The 22698-nt window shown below is 38.4% G+C and overlaps 2 protein-coding genes across 2 annotated transcripts; one reads left to right on the forward strand and one right to left on the reverse strand.

Annotated features, from left to right (window-relative positions):
* Positions 1 to 196: 196 nt before the first annotated feature.
* Positions 197 to 1556, reverse strand: LOC137749001 (trichome differentiation protein GL1-like). The gene is made up of 3 exons (XM_068489182.1): positions 1186 to 1556; positions 934 to 1063; positions 197 to 826 (listed from the first exon to the last, which is right to left on the reverse strand). Exons 1-3 carry the CDS (start codon positions 1340 to 1342, stop codon positions 328 to 330), a joined length of 786 nt encoding a protein of 261 aa, XP_068345283.1. The 5' UTR covers positions 1343 to 1556; the 3' UTR covers positions 197 to 327.
* Positions 1557 to 20410: 18854 nt separating this feature from the next.
* Positions 20411 to 22033, forward strand: LOC137746516 (auxin-responsive protein IAA20-like). Its single transcript, XM_068486539.1, has 4 exons — positions 20411 to 20843; positions 21061 to 21353; positions 21667 to 21748; positions 21896 to 22033. The coding sequence occupies exons 1-4, from the start codon at positions 20518 to 20520 to the stop codon at positions 21945 to 21947; spliced, it is 753 nt and encodes a 250-aa protein (XP_068342640.1). The 5' UTR covers positions 20411 to 20517; the 3' UTR covers positions 21948 to 22033.
* The last annotated feature ends 665 nt before the right edge of the window (positions 22034 to 22698 follow it).

The raw sequence follows: 22698 nt of genomic DNA on the forward strand, positions 1-22698 counted from the left end.
GAGTTGTACAAAATGAGGGTGTGTAAAAGGTACATTTGTGACACTTTTTTGCATAACTAATGTCGGTGACTACGGGTGGTGCTATCGACACATCCAATTTTATCTATCACACATCCTTCTAAATTTTTGGCCGTCTAACCCAGAATTAAAGAAGATTAATAAGCAAAAATAACAAAATTAATAAGGGTGCGTAAGAGGTAAAAAATGATGTGAAAATAACACTACCTTCGTCAGTTTTTCAACTGCAGAGAAAAACAAGCACTAGCTACTAGAGGAGGCTAGCTAGCTCATATAACAGCTGCTGCACTAAAGTATACAAGTGCTTGTTTAATCAAATAAAAGAAAAGAGTCCATATATCCAATGAAAGGCTCGTCATCAAACGCAAACGCTGCGTTGAAGTTTGAACTGAAGCTAGGCAGGTAATACTGGTAGTACTGCAGCTCCCTTGGAGATTCTAAGTCCATGTCGTCGTAAAACCAGCTCTCTTCTGTAATAGTAGAAGTAAACATTGATTCAATATTCGGCTCCTTGTGATGCTGATGCTGATGATCAGAACTGGTGTCTTTTGGAATTCGATCAGTACTACTGGTGATCATCGGATCATCAGTAGTAGTAGTGGCAGTGCTCGAAGTCTTACCCGTGCCGATTTTGTTCTTTTTCTTAGTGATATTGATGCCATCGTTTGAGTAGTCAGTGATGGTGGTACTTTTCCTTTTGCTTCCAGCTGCCGGGCAGCAGCTGATATTCTTGTTCAAATGGGTATTCCAGTAGTTCTTCACTTCATTATCCGTTCGGCCAGGAAGTCGGCCCGCAATCAGTGACCATCTATGTAGATATTTATTTTGTAGCAAAGCAACCAAAGTAATTAGTGAAGGTTAAGTGATGAATTCATTGAAGTGCTGATGATGATTAGTTGATCATTAATTACTAACCGATTGCCAAGAAGTTTGTGCATGCGGATGATGAGGTCTTGCTCTTCTTGGGACATGTCTCCACGTTTGATGTTAGGTCTCAAGTAATTCTTCCATCTTAGCCTACAGCTCTTTCCTCCCCTCTTCAGACCTGCATATACATGCATGCATGTTTTATGTTTAGGGTTTGTGTGTGTCTGCGTGTGTGTGTGTGTGTGTGTGTGTGTGAGAGAGAGAGAGAGAGTATGCTGAATAACTAACTAACTAATGAACCTGATCGCTTGGAAACATTTGCCCAGTTGCCTTCACCATGAGTTTCCACATATTGTCTGAGAATCAAGTCCTCCTCTGGCTTCCACAAGTTCTTCTTCGGCTGTGCATTTCCTGCTTTCACAACTGATGATGATCTTTTGTTTCCGGTCATCTCCATGACGAGAACAGAGACAATAGTACTAGCTAGGTAACTGGTCTTGATCGATATTTTTGTTTTCTGTGAGTCGACCTGCTAGCTAGCTATATATGTGTGTGTCTGCAATTGTAGATTACAGAACGTGAAATCTACGTACGTACGTGAATAATGTGTTAACGGGGGGCCTATTTAATTTGGTTCAACTCAATACCTCCTACTTTGGCTTTTTCTCGACTCTTGAGTCCTTGGCAACCCCACGTCTCCTCCTGTAAAAGCAAACGTTGCTTCCCACTATGGCTACTTCAAATTTAGCAAAGATTCCGGAGAGAAAAAGTGAAAGATGGAAAGACAGAGTGATCAGCAGATAGAACAGTACGTAGGTACTAGAAGTACTAGGCAATTCAGTGTACATATTCACGTATCACCAGTTTTAATGCGTATTCACTGTTTTACTACAAAAAGTGCAGTAAATTTATGGTTAGGGCAACTACAATTCTACATGTGATATCCTTCATAGACATGCACGGGTGGTTACCAGATCGTCTTTTAAAGCTTTGCCCACGTGGGTTGAATGGCTTACCCTTTTTTCCCCTTTTGCTAATCATCTCATATCTTTTTGGGATACTTTAAGCAATTACGTTTTGCAGTTTTAACTTATATATATAATAAAGATTCAAGTATCAAACATAGGTGATTTAAGTCAAAAGTAGGGCAGGTTGAATGGCTTACTCTTTTTTGCCCTTTGCTAATCATCTCATATCTTTTTGGGATACTTTAAGCAATTGCGTTTTGCGTTTTGCAGTTTTAACTTCAAACATTGGTGATTTAAGTCAAAAGTAGGGCATTTTAATCGAGTCATTAAAGATGTCTGAATTTCAATTACGATCATTCAGTTTATTTCATAATAAAATGCAGAAACGTGTTTTTATACAATATGAAGCATCTTAAAGATTTAATGGCCTAAATATTGTAGGTGAAATTTTTTACTTTTTTATTTTTTTGTGAAGTTCACACACTTCACACTATCCTTTAATGTTATCAATTTACTCATGTTATTCTTAATAAATCCTAAACTAATAACATCACTTGAATAACAATGTCACAAAAATTAAGCTACCGTAATGAAACTAACAAACCAAATAAATATCAAACTCATTGTAAATATATATTATCCTCGCCATAATGAAGCCCCCTTTAACCAAGTAGGGACAAATACTACAATACAAACAAAAAGTTGTTCAAATTTGAAGGGTTTGGAATGAAGATTAGTATGAAGTGATAAGAAAGGAAAGACCCCACTATCCACAAAGGAGGCATCTTTAAACGAGGAGTGCCAACTTTTAATTGAAAACTGTACATGGTGCGTGTGAGTTCTCTTATTTTCTTGCTAATTCTGCAACTGCAAGGGCCAGCAAATAGGAGACGCGTTATATGCAATATGTTAGGGGGAGTGGCATACTGACATGACCATTCGTCTCTCAGAAGCATGCACATGCCCTCAACTCATACTCTTCCCCTGACCTTAGCTAGTTGCAAATCAAATCAGCTTGTACATTATTTTGCTTTCAAGGCAGATGTGATAATTATTTCTCCTTTTTCAATTCCTTGCATTCAGCAATTTATTGTAGTTTCTGGTTTTTGGACAGCCAAAAACAATCATGCTCCTCATCATTTCATTTTTCTCTGGGGTTGTTGCAAGGTTTCTGGCTTCAGATAGATTTTCCAAAAGCTATCTAGTTATAATTGCAGCTGATAAACCACACAAATGCTTTTCGACCTTACTAGTTTATTCATACATTGCAAATAATATAATTCGGAGACATACAAAGTTACATAATGATAACATGAATATTTACAAGCTTGATCTGGAAAGTTTGCCAGCCAAATATAACTACTAAAGCTAACTAGCTTGACGGGAGTTTGATCGTAACATTCTGATATGAAAGGACCGCTAACAGCTAGATATATAGTACTGCATTATATTCTCTGATAGTCGTTATCACCTTGTAAAGTTCTCCACCATCTCTTGTTCTTTTGTTGTGCTCTCCGTACAATAATATAAAGAAATTAAGACCCATGAGGGATAGAAAATGACAAGTTTTGTGTGCACTACAATCCATAGTTTGGGTTAAATCTTCAAAAAAATATACATGGTGGATTTCCTTTATGGAGGGCCAAACCCTAGCTATCAAATCTTTTATTTGGTTTTAGAAATTTAACTGACAATTTATATAACATTGATATTTATAGCATTTCCCATACACATTAATAGCTAGGCTAATTAACTAATTTATAACAATGATTATTCTTTATAATTTCTGCAACCTTTTTAAAATCATATAACATCACTTATTTAGGGTTTTGATTTCGATTCGTGGTGGCGGTCAAAAGTATAGGGTTATGGGTTAACAATTTGGGGTTTTGATTATTTTAAATTGTATGGACTTATCTTTGAGTCATGCTAAATTTGATGATCTGAGTTGTTTGAAATTTGCAGTTTTGTTGGGCATTAGTTTTTTTGTTATTAGATTATTATTTTTATTGTTGTATCTTTGATGTCTTACGGACCACTTTAATGTACAGTTAAAATTTGTCTGATGAATATCGTTTAGTTTTAGATGTATAAAATCATGCAACCTTTTCTTCCTTTTTTTTTTCATATAAAGATATGTAAAACTCCTAAGATGCATACAAGCTAGAGTTGCATGATCTTAAAACTTTATGACATTGTGCATGCATGCCGAACCACGCACAGATTTCGATATCTTATGCATGTACGCACTTGGAGAACATGAAGTCACTTTTAAGCTGGCATGCTGGGGAATTTTAGCTAGATTACGAATCCTTCACCATCACCATATCCCATCCCATGCATTATTTGCACAATAATATTTCACCTTTTTCGCTTTTTAATATGTTTCCTGTAGAAACAGAAATCACAAGTAAATCTTGACCCTGCAAAGCGAAAGCACAACCCTCCAATTATTCTCTATATCTACCATTTATCAAAGAATATCAAACCCCACCAACCTCTTGCCTGCAAATCAAATGAGCTTTTTTGCCCAAACCAACAGGTAAAGTTTCCGCTTAACATTACATATTCAAATTCAAAGTGCAACTTTTTGGTTACAAACATATTGCAATGGAGTATCTTTCTTGGATTCATTCTTTTCAGAATCGTGCTTAACTTAAATATTCTTAATTAATTCCCAACCAATGAAACATATATACATGTAGGGTGGATCCATGACGCCATTTATATTTTACACAACTTTTGACACATATTTTAAGGGGCTCATTCTATATTTTAACAATTCGAACCATCTATATTTTAACAATTCGAACCATCTATCTTTTTTAACATCATTCATAGATTATCCTTGCAAAAGATTAGATAAATCCAAAACTATTAAGGCATTCATTTCGTACCAAAGAAAATGGATGAATATCGTTCTTCTTTAGAAACTATAAACATTTAACACAACGGTCATATGGTTTCAGAGATATATATATATATATATATATATGGCAATTGGCATTAAATTCTTAAGTCCTAATAATTCATGGTAAAATATTGGTCCCTACCTAGCATTGTTCTTAAATTTTTCCAGTTAAATGCAGTAATTAATTAATGGCTAAATAGCCAAAATGGTCCCTAAGATTTGCATAACACATTACTTTGGTCCCTAAGATTGAAAATCAATAGAAATGGTCCCTGAGATTGTCCACCATCCATCATTTTGGTCCTTCTTTTAAAAACTCCATTAAGTGTCCCGGAGCTCTTGGCTGGAAGTTTGGGCAATTTTCAAAGCTTCTTAACTCAATCATTTCTTAACCAAATTCGACCCATAATATATCAAAATGAAGATAGTAAAGTGTCGAATAAGATTATACCTATTTGGAAGCCCAATGGTTGCCAAAGATGGCCGGAAAATAGCCTCAAAATTGACTAGTCCGCGGGAAAACTGGAAAACTCGCCGGAAACTAGGTAAACTTTAAACGTTCATAACTTATTCCATACTCAACGAAATCGAGTGATTCAAAAAACGAAAATCATAATTCTCAATGAGAGGAAGAGAATGGTACCTTTCTTGACAGCTAACTCGTCATGGTTTTGCCGGAAAAAGGCTCGAGAAGTATGATTTTTGTTTTTGAATCACTTGATTTCGTTGAGTATTGAAGAAGTTATGCACATTTAAAGTTTACCCAGTTTCCGGCGAGTTTTCCAGTTTTCCCACGGACCAGTCAACTTTGAGGCTATTTTCCGGCCATCTCCAGAAACCACTGGGCTTCCAAATGGTATAATCTTGTTCTACACTTTTCTATCTTCATTTTGATATATTATGGGTCAAATTTGGTTAAGAAATAATTGAGTTACGAAGCTTTGAAAATTGCCCAAACTTCTGGCCAAGAGCTCCGGGACACTTAACAGATTTTTTAACGAAATGACCAAAATGATGGATGGTGGACAATCTCAATGACCATTTCTATTGATTTTCAATCTCAGGGACCAAAGTGATATGTTATGCAAATCTCAGAAACTATTTTGGCTAATTAGCCTTAATTAATTGAACAAAAATGCAGCTGTAAAAACAGTAACCTAGAAATAATTGATTAATTAAGCTAAGGGATCCCAAACGTGACAGAAAACATATACAGATGAATATTCTACTTCAATCTGAATGAAAAAGTAACAATCGTAACCCACTGCATGTTTTCTGTAGATGAATGTTATACTTCAATCAGTCAAGCGAATGAAACAGTAACAATCGTAACCCACTGCACTAATTAAAAAGTGTTATGATTGTTTCCTTAAGGAACCATCCAACGGGGATTAGGTGATTTGCAGCCATCATTCTGCCATTGTTTATTCCGATCAAGCCTCTCGTCCTTATCGAATTATATGTCGGACCTTTCACGAGGCTATTCTTTGGTTTCGGAACTGTATGCGTAGAGTGCATTTTTGCTCACCCTCTTAAAATGAGAGTGGTGCTCACCTTCCAATTGTTTCTAAATTAGTTTAAATTTTAAGAATTATATCTTAAATCAATTAAAACAAATTAATTTGACGGCAATGAATGGAGAGCGAGCTTGGCCCAGCAAAGTTGCACTCATCTTCTGTAATGTCGGAACCTATAAGCGGAACCGATTCTGAATTTGCGGAACTTGACGTGCGGAACCTATCTTGTATAAGCAGAACTGTATATGGCTTGAGCTTTTGAGGCCCAATGTATGGCTTAATGTTTGAGCTAAACTAAAAGGTTCCCAACTTTGTTCCATTAAACAAATTAATTGGGCCACCAATCAATGACCCCTGATCATGCCCGTGCCACTCATCAAATGCCTGCATGACTAAAGAAACTTTCTGACCATCAATGCATCTCCTTAGTGCGGTACTCGTTCAAAAGACGTGTCTTGTGTTCAAGAAAATAAACTAATTATCCAATAAAAGAGCGTCACATGTTCAAATGGTTACAAGAGACTTTTTCTCCTGGAAGACCACGATAACTTGCATGCATGTTCATATTCAGATCTCCTTGTCCTTCCCATACGCCCATTATCACATGCATACCCGTTATCTCATGCAAGATAATATTTGATAACAAATAAGACATGATGTACAATCAGGTATAGTTAAGAGATTTGTCTATACAAAATGTACAACTCTTTCAAACTAAAGACACATTATCATATGAGAAAGTTAAATCACATAATATTATATTATTAATTTAAAATACCGCCAAACTTGCATACCTAATAAATGGAGTGGACATGGTGCCCCTTCTTTTACTCTGTTCCCTCGGCTCAAAAAGGGCTTCAGTTTCAAATTTCTATGGTCTGCAAAAACTCCTTGTTTCAACGAAATAAATCGTACTGACAGAAAATGTTTGCATGGAGATGGTCCAACCCACAATTTTTGGTTTGAATTCCCCCCGACAAGCACATGACATGTTACTAATTATATGATCCAAAACGAAGAAAAAGGAAAGTCTTCCAGGGAGAGAGTCCCTCCTCCGCGTGGGTTGCAACCTACCTTAAGAGATTTCCCGACTACCCTTCTATCGTTCACTCATAACTCACCCAACTACCTGTTCACCTTAATACCTTGTCAATTACCTGCCAATCGCAGAAATGAATTCCTCCCAAACCTACCCAGCTGAGTCATAATTCCTGATCCCTTATCCTTCTCTCCTATTTAATCCTAGCAACGCTAATTGTACTTTATCCATTTCCCCTGTCAGATTATTCCCGTTGCGGGTCAGAACTGGGGGCTGCGGTGCCGTTTTCAGGGATGACAGGAAGGAGAAGGACCGGGAGTCCACCCACTAGACATAAATGCAAGAAGAAATCTAAGGAGGGGGAAAGATGAGAATTGCAGAGCAGTGGTCCCAGTCATAAATTCAACCAACCAAGCCCAGGTGAGAACTTGAAACCAAAATACCTTCAGCAGTTTTCTATTTCAGCAGAAAAGGCCCACTACTCAACAAAAATTAATTCGGGTATTAATGAAAGGGCATGTTTCAATGGAGGGTTACACACCCCTTTAAGTTTGCTTGTGGTCCTGTGGTACCTTTACTTAGACTCAAAAAGCTCTGAGGGCCGGGAGAGCGTTGAGAAAAAACCAAGGGGGAAGTTGGGTAGACCATCAACAGTCTATCTAGTGTATACTTTGATCCAAACAGTCTGTGAATCCATTCTGTCTCTCAGACAAATGGCAGAAACGGATGTTGAGGATCTTGCGGTCCATCTGGAACGAAATATGGATCTATCCACTATGGAACAAGGAATCAAGTTAGTGGGCATTGCATTGGCTAACAAAACCCTCAACAAATGGGTGTTCGTAACATACTCAGATCCTCCTGGAAATAGTTGGGGGAGATAGAAATCAAGTGGGTCAAAGTTAACACTTTCATTATCAATGTCCAAGATGAAAGTACTGCAGCAAAGATACCTTGAAACCCCTAACAACGGGATGTTGGCTACCGAGGGACAACAACAACGAAACATGGATAGAGTTTCGGTACGAAAGGCTGCAGGACTTCTGTTATCGATGTGGAAGGATCGGCCACACAAACATTGAGTGTTCGTTTGCTGCGGTGAAGGGAGGAATGGTTGGATACGGAGAATGGACAAGAGCAGCGCCAGTGCGGGACTTCATTGAATCCCCAAGACCTCTGGTCATTACTTCGGGGGAACGGAGGTACGTTGGGGCAATAAGAGTGCGATCAAGGAGCTCGAATCAATACCGAAGGGCGGATTGTATTAGGGAAGCCAGTGAAAGAAGCATAAATGAGACTATGGACCCCAACCAAGCTGCACCACAAAAGGAAAAGGGCAAAGGAACGAAAAGATGGCATAGAATACAACGAAGGAGTGGGGCGCAGAACCCAAACCCGGGCCAGTGGATAATGCAAGGATGTAGGCCGATGGGGTACTGTAGATTGGTTATGGGTTTTGAGCCAATGGAGGTACGACGTGAGTATGGCAGCAACCCATTGGTGTTGATAGAGGAAATTCCAGAAGTGCATTCTACACAAAGTGAAGGTGGAACAGTGGTGCCACTCCCTCAACCACAAACAGCACAAACTACACAAAGGACTGATTCAAGTATGGAGCGGTCGGAAAGTGAGAGTGAATCAGCTCATCATGTGGAGGGATTCCGAAGAAAAAAATAAGCGGGAGTTGGAAGGACAGAGCAAGGAGGCGGGACATTCATCTCAGGAAAAAAAAAAAAAAAACAAAACAAAACAAAAACTGACGAGGAGAATAGAAGGGTAAAAGAAAGAAAAGAAAGGGCAGCAGAGAGATTCAGGACAATGACCATTAGAGAAAGATGTTTGAAGATGGAAATGGCAATATATGCGGAGGAGGAGTTACAGGAAGTCCCGATAGAGTACCAAGACATGTGGGACTACATGGAAGAGATCTCTGCGGGTGAGAAGAACGCCTTGATGGCAAAGAAAGTGGGATCTTCATCCCGAGGTGGTGGTAGCTGGCCTTCAATAGCCACAAGATCGCCATGATACACCTCTTTTGGAACTGCTGTGGTCTAAGGTCGGACACAGTAGTTTGTGCCCTACATGGGCAAATAAGGAAACATAGACCCTCTATTATCTTTCTATCGGAAACAAAAATGAAAGATCATAGATTAGTATGGGTGAGAAGACGGATGGGGTATCCTAACGGGTTCAATGTTGCACCAATTAGTAAAGTGAGACATCTTAGCCTATGGTGGGATGATTCGGTCCTGGTGGAAGTGATGGACTCCTCAAAGAATTTCATTGATGCTAGATGTGGGTTGGTTGACTCTCAGGTGGTGTTCCGATTTACTGGAGTATATGGCATATCTTACTGGGCGAAGAATGAGGAATTCTGGAAGGGCATGATCCGCAGATTCGGTCCGGACTGTGTCCCATAGATATGTGGCGGCGATTTCAATGAATACTTGTAAGATCACAAGAAATTGGGGGCTGCAGAAGTGAGATATAACCGGCCGAGATTCTTGGAGGATTTCATGTGCAAGGTGAAGGTTATGGATTTAGGATTCAATGGCCCCAAGTTTACTTGGAAAGGGACAAGAAATGGGTAGCTTGTGAAGGCTCGGCTGGATAGGGGGATAATGAATGCAAGTTGGCAGTCACTTTGGCCAAACACTGCAGTCATAAATGAGATGTCTTTAGGGTCGGACCACAGTCCAGTTTTGGTGCATTGTGAGCCGAAGGTTGTAAAAAGGAAAAAGATGTTTCGTTGTGAGGCCTTTTGGGCAAAAGATGGGGATTGCAAAGAAATTGTGAGAATAGCTTAGGAAAATAACAGGGAAGGGAACCCGTTATAAAGATGGAACTTCAAGATTAATGTTTGCCAAGCTAATTTAACCATATGGAGTAGAGAGAAGTTTAAACAGCGTGGGAGGCAAATACAGGAGATGATGAGTCAATTAGGTAATCTTCAACGGGACTGGAGTGGGAATTTCTAGGAAATTAAAGCTCTATCTAAAAAAGTGGATCAATTGTGGAGTCAGGAGGAGAAATACTAGCAGCAAAGATCGATAGTTCAATGGTTAAACAAAAGGGATGCCAATACGAAATTCTTCCACCAAACAACCTTGCAAAGAAGAAAGAGGAACGATGTGATCTCGTTAAAAAATAGTAATGAGGAATAGGTTGAGAATCCTAGACAGGTTCGGCTGTTGTTTGACGAGCATAGACATGTTCACTTTATCAGGGCAGCGGGAATGGAGGGATATATTAGATTGTATCACCCCAAAAGTCACAGAAGCAATGAATGCATCTCTTTCAGGTTCAATCTCGATTGATGAGGTCAAGAATGCTGCCCTGTAGATGGAAGGTCTTAAAGCTCCCAGACCTGATGGCTTTTCTGGGCTTTTCTACTAGGTTCATTGGGACATTATTGCTGCAGATGTGAATGAAATAATTGGAGATATGATGAACGGGTCTCAAAATCCTATACGGATCAATGCTACTCACTTGGCATTGATTCCGAAAGTTCAAAAACCTGAATCCGTATCTCAGTTTCATCCCATCAATTTATGTAACTACTTTTATAAGGTGCTCTCCAATGTCTTGGCTAACCGTCTCAAGCTGATTCTCCCGGATTTGATTTCTACAACCCAGAATGCGTTTATGGCGAGTAGGCAAATTCAAGATAATATTGGCATTGCGCATGAGCTTTTTCACTTCTTCAAAACGAGAAGTGTAAAACGCAAGTTTGAGTTGGGAATCAAATTGGATATGTATAAGGCCTACAATAGGGTGGAATGAGACTTCTTATTGGCGGTGATGGAGAAGATGGGCTTCGTTACTAAATGGAGACGTGTAATATTGGGCTTCATTTCTTCGGTAAATTTTGCCATCCTTCTGAATGGACAACCAGGACCCAAATTTGTGCCATCATGAGGGCTGCGGCAAGGTGACCTTTATCCCCTTACCTATTCCTAATGGTCAGTAAAGTACTTTCACTTCGAATCCAACAGGCTAGTGCTGTGAATAGATTAAAGGAGTTCAGAACCCAATGGGTCTATCTATATCGCACACCTTATTTGCATATGATTCACTCATTTTTCTTAAGGCGGAGGAGGAGAATTGCTGACATTTGATTCAATTGATCCATGATTATTGCTCGGCTTCTGGACAACAAGTCAATAAATCGAAGTCGAGTGTTTTCTTTGGATCTAATGTGCTTGAATCATTATCACAACTGCAGGCGGACACTCTCGGTATGGTGAGGGTCGGGGACCCGGGTGTATATTTGGGTGTACCGCTATCTGGGGACACTCGAAGAAAAGTGGGCTTGTATATGTCAAAGGAAGGTTATTGGGTAAGCTTCAAGAGTGGAAGAAATCTTCTCTTTCACAAGCGGGGCGCGAGGTCCTCATTCAGGTGGTGGCGCAAGCAATTTCGGCATACCTAATGAACCTATTCAAGTTTCCCACGACGTTCTGTAATGAATTGGATGCCTTGATTTTGAAATTTTGGTAAGGGCAAAAAGATGGGGAAAATCATATTCATTGGGTTTCAAGAGAGAAGATGGGTCGCTCAAAAAAGGAGGGAAGGTTAGGCTTAAAAAGCTTTGAAAAGCTTAACGATGCCCTTCTGGCGAAATAGTGTTGGCGATTGATTATGGAGCCTAATTCCTTGTGGGCGTCAGTGCTTAAAGCCCGATATTTCCCTAATTGTTTTTTACTTGATGCGAAACAGGGTAGGAGAACCTCATGGGCTTGGTTAAGCCTGTTAGTTGGAAGAGACATGTTGCGGGAATGCGCACACTGGCAGGTAATGAGTGGTACTGATGTTAGAGTCTAGGTTGGCAGATAGACCCCTTCCATTCCTTCGGGTATTCCTTCTCCCTTAGGCACACTGCAGGTCTCACGAAATTTAATGGTTAATTCGCTTATTTACCCAGTTAATAGAGCTTGGGACATTGAATTCCTGAAACCATTCGTGGCGAAAGCGGAGTATGATGCTATCCTGGAGACTCACATTGGTGACCCGGAGTTGAGGGACATACTGGTGTGGCCTTTTGTGAATAAGGGGTGTTATTCGGTTAAATGCATATATTACTAGGCACTGGCTCGAAACCAGCTATCTCGACGCCTTAATAATCACACGGTGGCCTCCATTCCTCGAGACTTGTGGAAGTGTGTGTGGAGTCTGCAAGTACCATCGAAGATTTGGTGCTTTATGTGGTAGACCCTTTATGAGGCTATCGCAACAATGGCCAATATATACAGAAGACGATCTACTCCATCACCCACATGCCCTCTTTGTAATCTTCATGAGGAATCAATCGAACACCTTTTTCTATAATGCCCGTGGGTGAAAGTGATTTGGTTTAGGGGAAATTTGAACATAAGGATAAACAGGATGAACATTACCACGTGGGCAAACTGGTTAATGGAAATCTTTACTTCTACCAATGGTTCGAAGGATGAGAAATGTATTATATTATCATTTATTGCCTTTACATGCTGTCATATATGGATAGCAAGGTGCAACTTCCTGTTCAACCAATAACAAATCTACCCAAGATAGGTAATTGTTGCTATCTCCCTCTCGGTTAATGCTTTCAAGGAGGCTACTTCACTCCAAGGCTCAAGGCCAGTACCCACCACTCAGAACTCGAAGAATTTTATTCGTTGGACTCTTCCATGCCAGGGCTTTGTGAAAATTAATGTGGATGCAAGTTGGGAGGCAAGTAGGGGACTGGGTTTTGAGGGAGTGGTGGTGAGGGATGGCGAATGGAGGTTCTTGGCGACTTGCAGATATGGAGTGAAGGCGACAAGTGTAGCAATGGCGAAGGCTATGTCTATCATGCATAGATGTAACCTGGGGGTCAGTAGGGGCTGGAATTCTGTAGTCATCGAGTCCGACTCCTCAAAATCCATTTCTTACCTTAGGGACATGGCAAATATAGGCAGTTGGGAATCTTTTCCCATTCTTGTGAAATGCTACAGGATGGGGGTGGCTTTTCAAAACTGTCGCTGGTCTTGGGATCCAAGACTAGCTAACTCGGCTGCGAACCTTTTGGCGTCATAGCGTTGTAGAGGGGTATGTGATGTTATTTGGGTTGATAGACCGCCATCTTCCTTTGTGCATGTTTTGTGTAATGACGGCCTTCCCTGCCCCCCCTCCCCCCCCCCCCCCCCCCCCCCCCAAAAAAAAAAGAATATGGTAGTCTAAGGAGGGACACTTTTAGCATTAGATGCGGCGTCGTGGTTTCCTGTACCTCCTTGCACCACTCTTTCCTAGTAGATTGTGTTGCCTGTTTGCCTCAGGGTAGGCCTTCTATAAACCTTTGGCATCTTTGCCCGGTTAATGTTATGTCCCGTTCACTAAAAAAAAAAAAAACAAAGGAAAAGGATTTGGCGATGATCATTTTCCTGGGAATCCCGTGATCGTGACCATTCATCATATATCATGCAGTCAGTTTTCGTTAGGTACTATTTATATTTAATTTTAAATTTTGAATTTTAAATAATTTATGATCGCACGATATATGATGAATGATCACAATCCCCAGAATCTCCAGAAAAAGGATTCGGCGAGAATCCTTTTCCCAAAACAAAAGCAAGCAAACTAAATTAAGGAAGACTATAGCTGCCAAGTCTCCCTAAATCAATATTAATTTTCCTTAATTTGATCAAAGTGATTAATTAAAGCGAAGGGAAGCGTGACCGACAATCAGAACTCAAAGTCGAACCACCCAATTCCAACCAGGCAAAATCTTTTTGAGCCAGACCAGACCAAACCAGAATCACCAGACCAGCAGAGAGCAGGCATCAAAAGTAATTAAGGTTGTCTCCGTCCTAATTAACAAATTAAACTGAACCAGACCGGACAATTGACCTCTTTAGTCCGTTGGATCCTTTTATCGGCAATCTACTTTATTTGGTCTATTTTTTCTTCAGAAGTAATCATGTCAATTTCTGCTTTTGCCATCATTCGATCATAGCAATTTTAATTTGATACGAAATGTAATTAAACAGTGAAAAGTGTTTTTGTCCGCGAGGAATATTTGTTTTGAGTTTTTAGAGGCAAAAGCAAGTACTTTTCGCATTATTTGACCAAATAATTATAGACCATTAAACCAAATTGTAATCTATTTCATTAAGAGAATCCTTCTTGTCAAATATTTACCATTTTTTTTAATTTTACTCTCACTTTTGATACACAATACTATAAGGAAGGCAAAATAGTAATTTTGTATCTTTTGAGAAAATGACAATCACATTCCAATTTTTCCCATTTTACCCTCACTTTTGATACACAATATTTACATAAAGAGGGCAAAATGGTAATCATGTAATGAGAACCCTCATTGTCAACTTTTTGCCACTTTTTTCTAATTTTGCCCTCATTTTTTATACATAATACTGTCACATCCCAGCCCGGGGCGGATCACTTCCCTGGCCCGCTCCACCACCGTAGCACGATATTGTCCGCTTTGGGCCCCGACCACGCCCTCACGGTTTTGTTTTTGGGAACTCACACGAGAACTTCCCGATGGGTCACCCATCCTGGGAATGCTCTCGCGCGCTACTCGCTTAACTTCGGAGTTCCTACGGAACCCGAAGCCAGTGAGCTCCCAAAATGCCTCGTTCTAGGTAGGGATGAGAATATACATATAAGGATCACTCCCTTGGGTGATGTGGGATGTCACAATCCACCCACCTTAGGGGCCCGACGTCCTCGTCGGCACACCATGGCCAGGGTTAGGCTCTGATACCAAATTGTCACATCTCGACCGGGGGCGGATCACTTCCCTGGCCCGCTCCACCACCGTAGTACGATATTGTCCGCTTTGGGCCTCGATCACGCCCTCACGGTTTTGTTTTTGGGAACTCACACGAGAACTTCCCGATGGGTCACCCATCCTGGGAATGCTCTCGCGCGCTACTCGCTTAACTTTGGAGTTCTTACAGAACTCGAAGCCAGTGAGCTCCCAAAATGCCTCGTGCTAGGTAGGGATGGGAATATACATATAAGGATCACTCCCCTGGGTGATGTGGGATGTCACAATACTTACATAAGGAGAGCAAAATAGTAATTTTGTATATTTTGAGAAAATGACAATCATATCCCCATTTTTCCTATTTTACCCTCACTTTTGATACACAATATTTACATAAAGAGGGCAAAATGGTAATTATGTAATATTAAGAAAAATATGCCCTTATTAAGAGATCACATCATCATTGTCTCACACTCTTTTTAAAAATTTTAAAAACTAATTACACTCTTTAATCAAAAGCAAAAAAGAAAATGAAATTGTTCACATACAAAGTGCGTGCTCATCTTCTAGTTACTTATAACAAAATCTTCCAACGTTAGTAAATTACCATGATATTATTAGATCCTCTATTTAATTATGCGTATTATATTAAATATACACAAAACTAGTTCTTGGTGTGTAAGTAGAAAACCATCCGTAAATGTTATTAATTCAAGTGTTATAATATTGTTGAGTGATAGAGTTTATATCTTAAGCTCTAATTTTGTAAATCTACAAGTATTGTTCATTAGTAGATTGATTTCACTCAATGCCAGTGGGACAAGCCCACTGAAAAGTTACACCTGACTCAAATGAAGAGAAAAACTTATATAAAACGAGTACACTGTCATTTTATCGTTCCAAACCTATCATTCATCGTCATTTTGCAAATTAAAACGTGTAGCAATATGTGACAAGTTCAAACATTAAAAAAAAATTAATATGCACACATTTCATGCAAGTCTCTCTCCCAAATTAAAATAACAGCACCCCCATTTGAATCACCAAATTCCCACGTGAAATGCAATCAAAATCTGTACAATAAAAAAACTAGGTATTTGGAGGACTTATGGGCATAAAGGAGGAGAATATATTGGGAGGGAATTGACTACTGAGTGCCAATCCACATACTGTCACACGCTTGCTTATCTTGGATGTAGAAACTTTTGATTACAAAATACCACAAGTCAAAGTCATCATGAGAGAAGCAAGATCCGAATACAAGAAAATATACTCTTTGTCCGTTTGTCCCCGTGCCACACTCAAATATATACATTATATAGAAATGATAAAGATATTTTCTGAAAGTAAAACTCCTTCTGAATTATCTGTCATTGTGTAGCTTTAACGTTAATTCATATACCAATATTATAAAATATTATGTAAAAAAATGAGAAACAGAGTTCATGTAGAGTCTCATTTTAAAGAATCTCCTTGATATTTCTCATACTATGTACATGCAACAAGCTTCTTATATTATTATATGTTTTCCAAATTTTAATTATGTAAGTCACTATCATCCTTGATTAGCATTTTGATTAATTGAGGAAAATTTAATTTCAGTCATAATTATGTTTTCTTAATTATACATATAATTATATATATTAAATTTATCTAAACTATGGATAAGGAGAGTCGACTTTAGTTGTTGAGAAAAAAAAAATAGCATACTACTTTAACCAACTAGATTATAATTAATACAACAATTTATATAAATAGAAATTGTAATTAACAACGGTTACACCCTTAACTAATAATTTCTTGCTATTTAATTAACGAATTCCACGTTTAAAAGATTAAAGATTTAAGTAGTGTATTTCTTCAAATTCTTTACGGAGACATTGAATTTGTGGGACGATATAGATCATGATATGGTAGCACATCCACGTCCACCTCATGGGCGTGAAATTTGTTGCAGGAGATGGGATTACTTGCAGAAGAGGGGACCTCTTTCGGGGACAAATTCTGATATACTTTCTTTCACTAGGGAGTAGGGATCCTCTCCCTACGTACTTAGCTAGACTCATTGACCTCGTTGAAAACAATATCACCATTGCCACTTGATTGAGTGGAGGACATTGATCTGTTCCATATTCTTCACCTTGGAGCAATATTTGACATACAACTCAATCGACTCAATGGCTAGTCACACTCTTATGATAGATTGTTGGACCATCGAACACGTGGGCTTGAACCGGTAAGAGAAATTATCTCAAGGGTGGGATTTTTATGGATTTTTCGTTACATCATGTTTTTAGCACAATTTTTATAACATAGATACAAAAATTGACGTTCAATTATGAAGTGACATAGGATCCTAGAGAATTCCACTTCGAGAGAGTTCCCTTAGCATTTCACAAACTAGCAATGCATGCTGTATAACCTAAAGATGTCCTCATTAAAAAAAAAAAAAAAAAAAAAAAGAATATCCTATTTCAGTTAGTTGTGGTTTAAGGAAGAGGATCCTCTCCTGAGCTCAAGATGGGGATCCTCCTGACCAGCCCATCTGAGTCGTTCAAATTTAATCAAACGGCTCCAAATAGGGGAACCCTTTAAAAATTATAATAATTGCAACTGTTGGATTAAATTTGAATGGTCCATATGAACTGGTCAGGAGGATTCCCATCTGGAACTTAGGAGAGGATCCTCTTCCGTGGTTTAACAATTCAATTCTATAGATTTTTTTTTTTCAAGATTATTCATTATGATAAAAACGGTTAAATCTATATACCTGTTTCACCATTTGATTACCTACATTTTTGTTTCAGCTTTATACCGAAATATTATGATAGTCTTAAACAATTACGAGCCCAAAATGTGTGAGAAATTTTTTGATTTTTGTTTTTGAAATAGAAGGAGAGAGGAAGAGAGGGATGGAGAATGTGAGAGTGAGAAGTTTTTTTTTTTTTTTTTTAATTAGATATATGTTATGATTACATGTAGGTGAAACTTTGAAAGAAAAAAAAACAGCAAAATTTGGTTGTGTGAAATTACATTTCTACCTCATATTTCTTATTCATGTTCTATTTTAATTAAAGGGTTAAACTGGTAATTTCATAAGATTTTAATTGATAATAAGTGTTTCATTAATTATAAACAATTATAAATATTTACGACCTTAACTATATATACGGTTACAATCGTTAAATTGCATTATAAGCTATAATGCTATGATCAATGAGCGCAATTTTTATAAAATAAGGACATCCGTACCCTAGAAAACAGGTGGTTAGGTACATAATTTGGGTGCATGCATGTATGCATTCATGGGACTACTAATTAATCTGCAGGTGAAGCATTAACCGACAATGAAGTGTTGCTTTTGCTGGAAAGTGGGTGGCACCACCGCCAACCACCACCATAGGTGGTAATGTCTCAATAGCCTCGTGCGAGTGGTTCGGTCCAGGGTCACGTGGGTTTGCCGGCAGCCACGTGAAACCCCCCGCCACGACTGTGGTCTTCCTTCAATGTTTCTTGCGCCATGACAGAGACTGAGACAGTGACTCGACTTCACGAGGCAATTTTTCTACGCTGGTTTGTTGGAACTTTGTTTGCCATATATTTGCCCACAAAAAGGACCATTCATGAATAATATTAAATTTTATTCTACTCTTAACGTATATTTATCCCCCGCCTATGCCAGGCAAAATCATGCACGACCTGGTAATCCAACACAAATGATACGAAAATTTAGATTTCGATTTAATTTATTCATGAGTCGAGTCGTTATCGGATCATTTGTTAAAAATTTATTAAAGAGTTAGGTTGTTATTAGATCATTTGTTAAGAACTCGATTAGATATTGTTTGTCAAATAGAAACATTAGGCATGACAATTTCTAACGTGACCCATTAACACAACATGAAAGGACACGACTTCTTAATGAGTCGGATCGTTATCAGGTCTTGTTAAGAACTCGTTAAGATAACAAGTTTGACACGATAATACCTGTTAAAATAACATATATGACATAAAAACAACACGAATATAACAAACACTACCCGTTTAACATGTCTGCCTCAAACATAAACAAAACAAAGCACATCGGGAACATATGTTTTGTCAATTTTATTTACCAACATTTATATTATTTTATTGTTTGGTTTTGCATGGCAAATGGCACACTCCTCATCACTCGTTATAAATTACAATATATTGACCAAAAAATTGAGTGATTACGTTGAAGTTTACCCAAAGACACGTCTCCTTTATGCAATTAATTCCAGGAAGAAGCTGTCCGAATGCAATTGCATAACATGATCTTGTGGCTTCAACTCATTCAGCAATCATCATACTTAACATATACTTGACGTTATCTGTTCCACGAAAGTCACAAATATCTTATAAACATAAGGTAGAATATAATACATTGTGATTATAACATTTGAAAGGTATATTTTACTGATCTTCTCTGGGACTTTCTCGATCTACTATTTTTGACTCTTCTCATCATAAAATAACCACCAACTTTGGAGTTCATCTTTTAAATGTTTAATTACGCAAAAAATCAATTGAATTATAATCGATTTACTGTTTGTTGTTGTTAATATTTTAGTTTAACTGAATAATATGATGTGTCTATTTTTTAAAACCGTCGATGGGAAACAATTTTGGACTTTGTTTATTTTTTACGGAGTTGATCATATAATAAAAAGAGTATTTTTTCTTTTGATAAAGAAAGAGTCGTAAAAGTGCAAGTGAGAAAGTTGTATGTGCGTGAACACTAAAACCCTATCACTGAACCCACCTAGCGCATTAGGTTCGAGTCGTTCAATTATAGAGTAATGCTAGGTCAAATTTAGAAACTCTATGATGTGCTATCAATAAAATATAAACACATTAATCATTATTTAAATATTAATTCAATCCCTAACAAACAGTCATATGATTATAAAATTTGATCTTGCCTGAATGGGAAGTAGAGATCTCCGATCTGCTTTATGGGGACCGGCACAGAAAGGCGTACAGATAGTTACTCGACAGTAATTTCAGCAACACTGATCAGAACATCGTTATCCAAAAGTTTTCCAACTTCACGGGCGCGACTGATCGTTTTTCGTTTGAACTCTGTATTTGTTGACGTGTGTAAAAGACGTGGTCTTGATGCGCGTGAGGAAGTGTATTGAATAGGTGTTGGGGTTCAGAAAGCAATGAGAGGCAAGTGGGTCGGCTAAAAGGGCAGCATGGATTCGGACAATCTTACCCAATGTTCCCAGCACTCCTTATCCCATCCCCTCTCTTCACCGCCTTCTTGTCCCCCCCTCCCTCCTTAATCCCTCACTCCCTCCATATATTAAAGCAAGAAGCCCAGATCCCTTAAATCCCAAACTCTCTCTCTCTCTCTCTCTCGCTCATAATTTATTGTGTAATCTTTTGTTTGTTCTCGTTGGATTGGATTACCTGATATGGAGCTTCAACTAGGTCTCGCTCTTTCAAGCACTCCTCCTGCTCCTCCGCCAATCAAGGGCTTCGATTTGAACAACTTTGTTGACGAAGCTAGGGTTGGTAGTAGTATTAACGACAAGTACAAGAAACGTAGCGTTGCCCAAGCTTTTGATGATGATGGCGAGCACGACAAAATTGGTTCTACTACGAGTGCAACAGCCGTGCCTCGAACGCTGCCTTTGTTGCTTTGGAACAGTGAACCGAACGGCAGCGACGACGAGGAGGACGACAACAACAACCCTAATAAACGCCAGCACACAAACTCCAGCTTTACCGTTGTTATCAAGTACTAATCTCTCTCTCTCTTCTATGCTACCTTCTCTCTCTAATCCAAAGTTTTGTTGTTTACAAATATTACTATAATTTACATGTGTATTGTCTTAATCAACTGTCTTTGACGCTCATTTGTCTCTTTAGTCCAAGGTTTTGATTTAAAAAAAAAAAAAAAAAAAAATCATAACCATAAATTAATAATTTGGTCGATGTTATTTGGTTTGGTATAGGAACGATGGAGATGTATTGGTGGGGTGGCCGCCCATTAACTCATGGAGAAAGGAGATTTGCTTCCACCACCACCATAACAACCGCTGTGGTAGTAATCGAACGGCGGAGAATATCAACGGCTGTGGTGGTGGTGGTAGATCAGGGTCATCGTCAAACTCAAACCAATATTACTACAACTCTACATTCGTGAAGGTGAAGATGGAGGGAGTGGGAATAGCAAGAAAGATTGACTTGAGCCTCCACCAATCTTTCCAAACACTAACAGACACCTTGATGGACATGTTTGACAAATGTACGTACATGAGAGTGCCACGTGTCCATTTGCATGTCCCCCTTTGAATAAGTATCCTCTCCAGATCCTCTTTGTGAGAATCTTAGAAATTTGTGTATCGTGTTCTTTCATTATACATAGTGCAATCATAAATTATTTTAAATTTTATTATTTAAAATTGAAAACAAATAGTATTTGACGAAAATTAATCGCACGATGTACGATAAACGGATACAATCATAGATCTTCGGATCCTCACAAAGAGGATCCGGATTCCCCTGTTATTGGTTTGAAGTTTTAAAAACTGACACGTGTGGAATTCTGTGTGAAACAGGTCAGATGGATTCGAACAACTACAAACTCACTTACCAAGACAGAGGGGGCGACTGGCTATTAGCTCAAGATGTTCCTTGGAGGTATAATTATGATTAATCAACTAATTAAACAATATTTATTTAATTATTATACACTGATGAGATTAGTTAACATAAAGGGTTTTGTGACTTCTGTTCAATTAGCCTATGATTAAGAAACTAATCAAGTTTTTAATTTTGATTCTGCAGGAGCTTCATCCGGTCAGTGCAACGCCTCAAATTGGTTAAGAGAAGCGATTAATTAATTTGACTATTTAATTAGTTTGCTCCAGCCAATATTTTAATAGACCCATGCGGCTTTTTGCAGATGACTTTTTGAGTGACTGATATGTAAAATAATATAGAATTGTAAAATATTCAATCTCTTATAAATAAATGTTTGTATAACTTCTTTTTTTCTTTCTTATACGAGCAATATGAGAGAGAGAGAAATAGAGAATTGAATACAGAAAAAAAATGTTCTTAACCACTTAAATTACATGAATCATCTAATATCGAACCGTGTCTTCCAGCGAAGTATAAATTGGACAACCGTGTGAAATCCAATATTAAAATCTAGAGGGCTTGAGTGTGCCAACCTGTTGTTGGGCTTAATTGTAAGGCTTTTCCCCATTCGACCACCAAAAAATGTTGGGCTCAAGTCTTCACCCAATGTGATTTTGGCAATGCCCTTTCTTCTTTTGCACTTTTTTTTTATTTTTTTCATAATAAACGATAATATTTACATTAAAGAGTGAGGGAATGGCCTAACTATCATAATGAGCTAGTAATAATGTGGTTTAAATTCGTCTTTGATGAGATTTGAGCTCAAAACTTTTAACTTACAAGTGAAGAGGACCATCACTAAATCGTATAACTGACGTACTTTTAGTAGTTTGTTTGGATAAGTTAAAGGGAGAACAATCAAGGAAGGGAAACAAACAGAGGCTGCTTAAGGTCACATCATTGAAAGGTTTAGCAGGTAATGCTAACTTTTAGCTATTTATTATTCT

Source organism: Pyrus communis, chromosome 10 (genome assembly GCF_963583255.1).
Source record: "Pyrus communis chromosome 10, drPyrComm1.1, whole genome shotgun sequence".
Classification (NCBI taxonomy): domain Eukaryota; kingdom Viridiplantae; phylum Streptophyta; class Magnoliopsida; order Rosales; family Rosaceae; genus Pyrus; species Pyrus communis.

What these genes read in the sequence shown, in the direction of transcription:
- LOC137749001 (XM_068489182.1), bottom strand. Translation starts at nt 1,342, where the DNA reads ATGGAGATGACCGGAAACAAAAGATCATCATCAGTTGTGAAAGCAGGA. An exon ending in AAATGTTTCCAAGCGATCAG is followed by an intron (nt 1,064 to 1,185) that starts GTTCATTAGTTA and finishes ATGTATATGCAG; the next exon opens with GTCTGAAGAGGGGAGGAAAG. An exon ending in CACAAACTTCTTGGCAATCG is followed by an intron (nt 827 to 933) that starts GTTAGTAATTAA and finishes ATATCTACATAG; the next exon opens with ATGGTCACTGATTGCGGGCC.
- LOC137746516 (XM_068486539.1), top strand. Translation starts at nt 20,518, where the DNA reads ATGGAGCTTCAACTAGGTCTCGCTCTTTCAAGCACTCCTCCTGCTCCT. An exon ending in AGCTTTACCGTTGTTATCAA is followed by an intron (nt 20,844 to 21,060) that starts GTACTAATCTCT and finishes GGTTTGGTATAG; the next exon opens with GAACGATGGAGATGTATTGG. An exon ending in GCTCAAGATGTTCCTTGGAG is followed by an intron (nt 21,749 to 21,895) that starts GTATAATTATGA and finishes TTGATTCTGCAG; the next exon opens with GAGCTTCATCCGGTCAGTGC.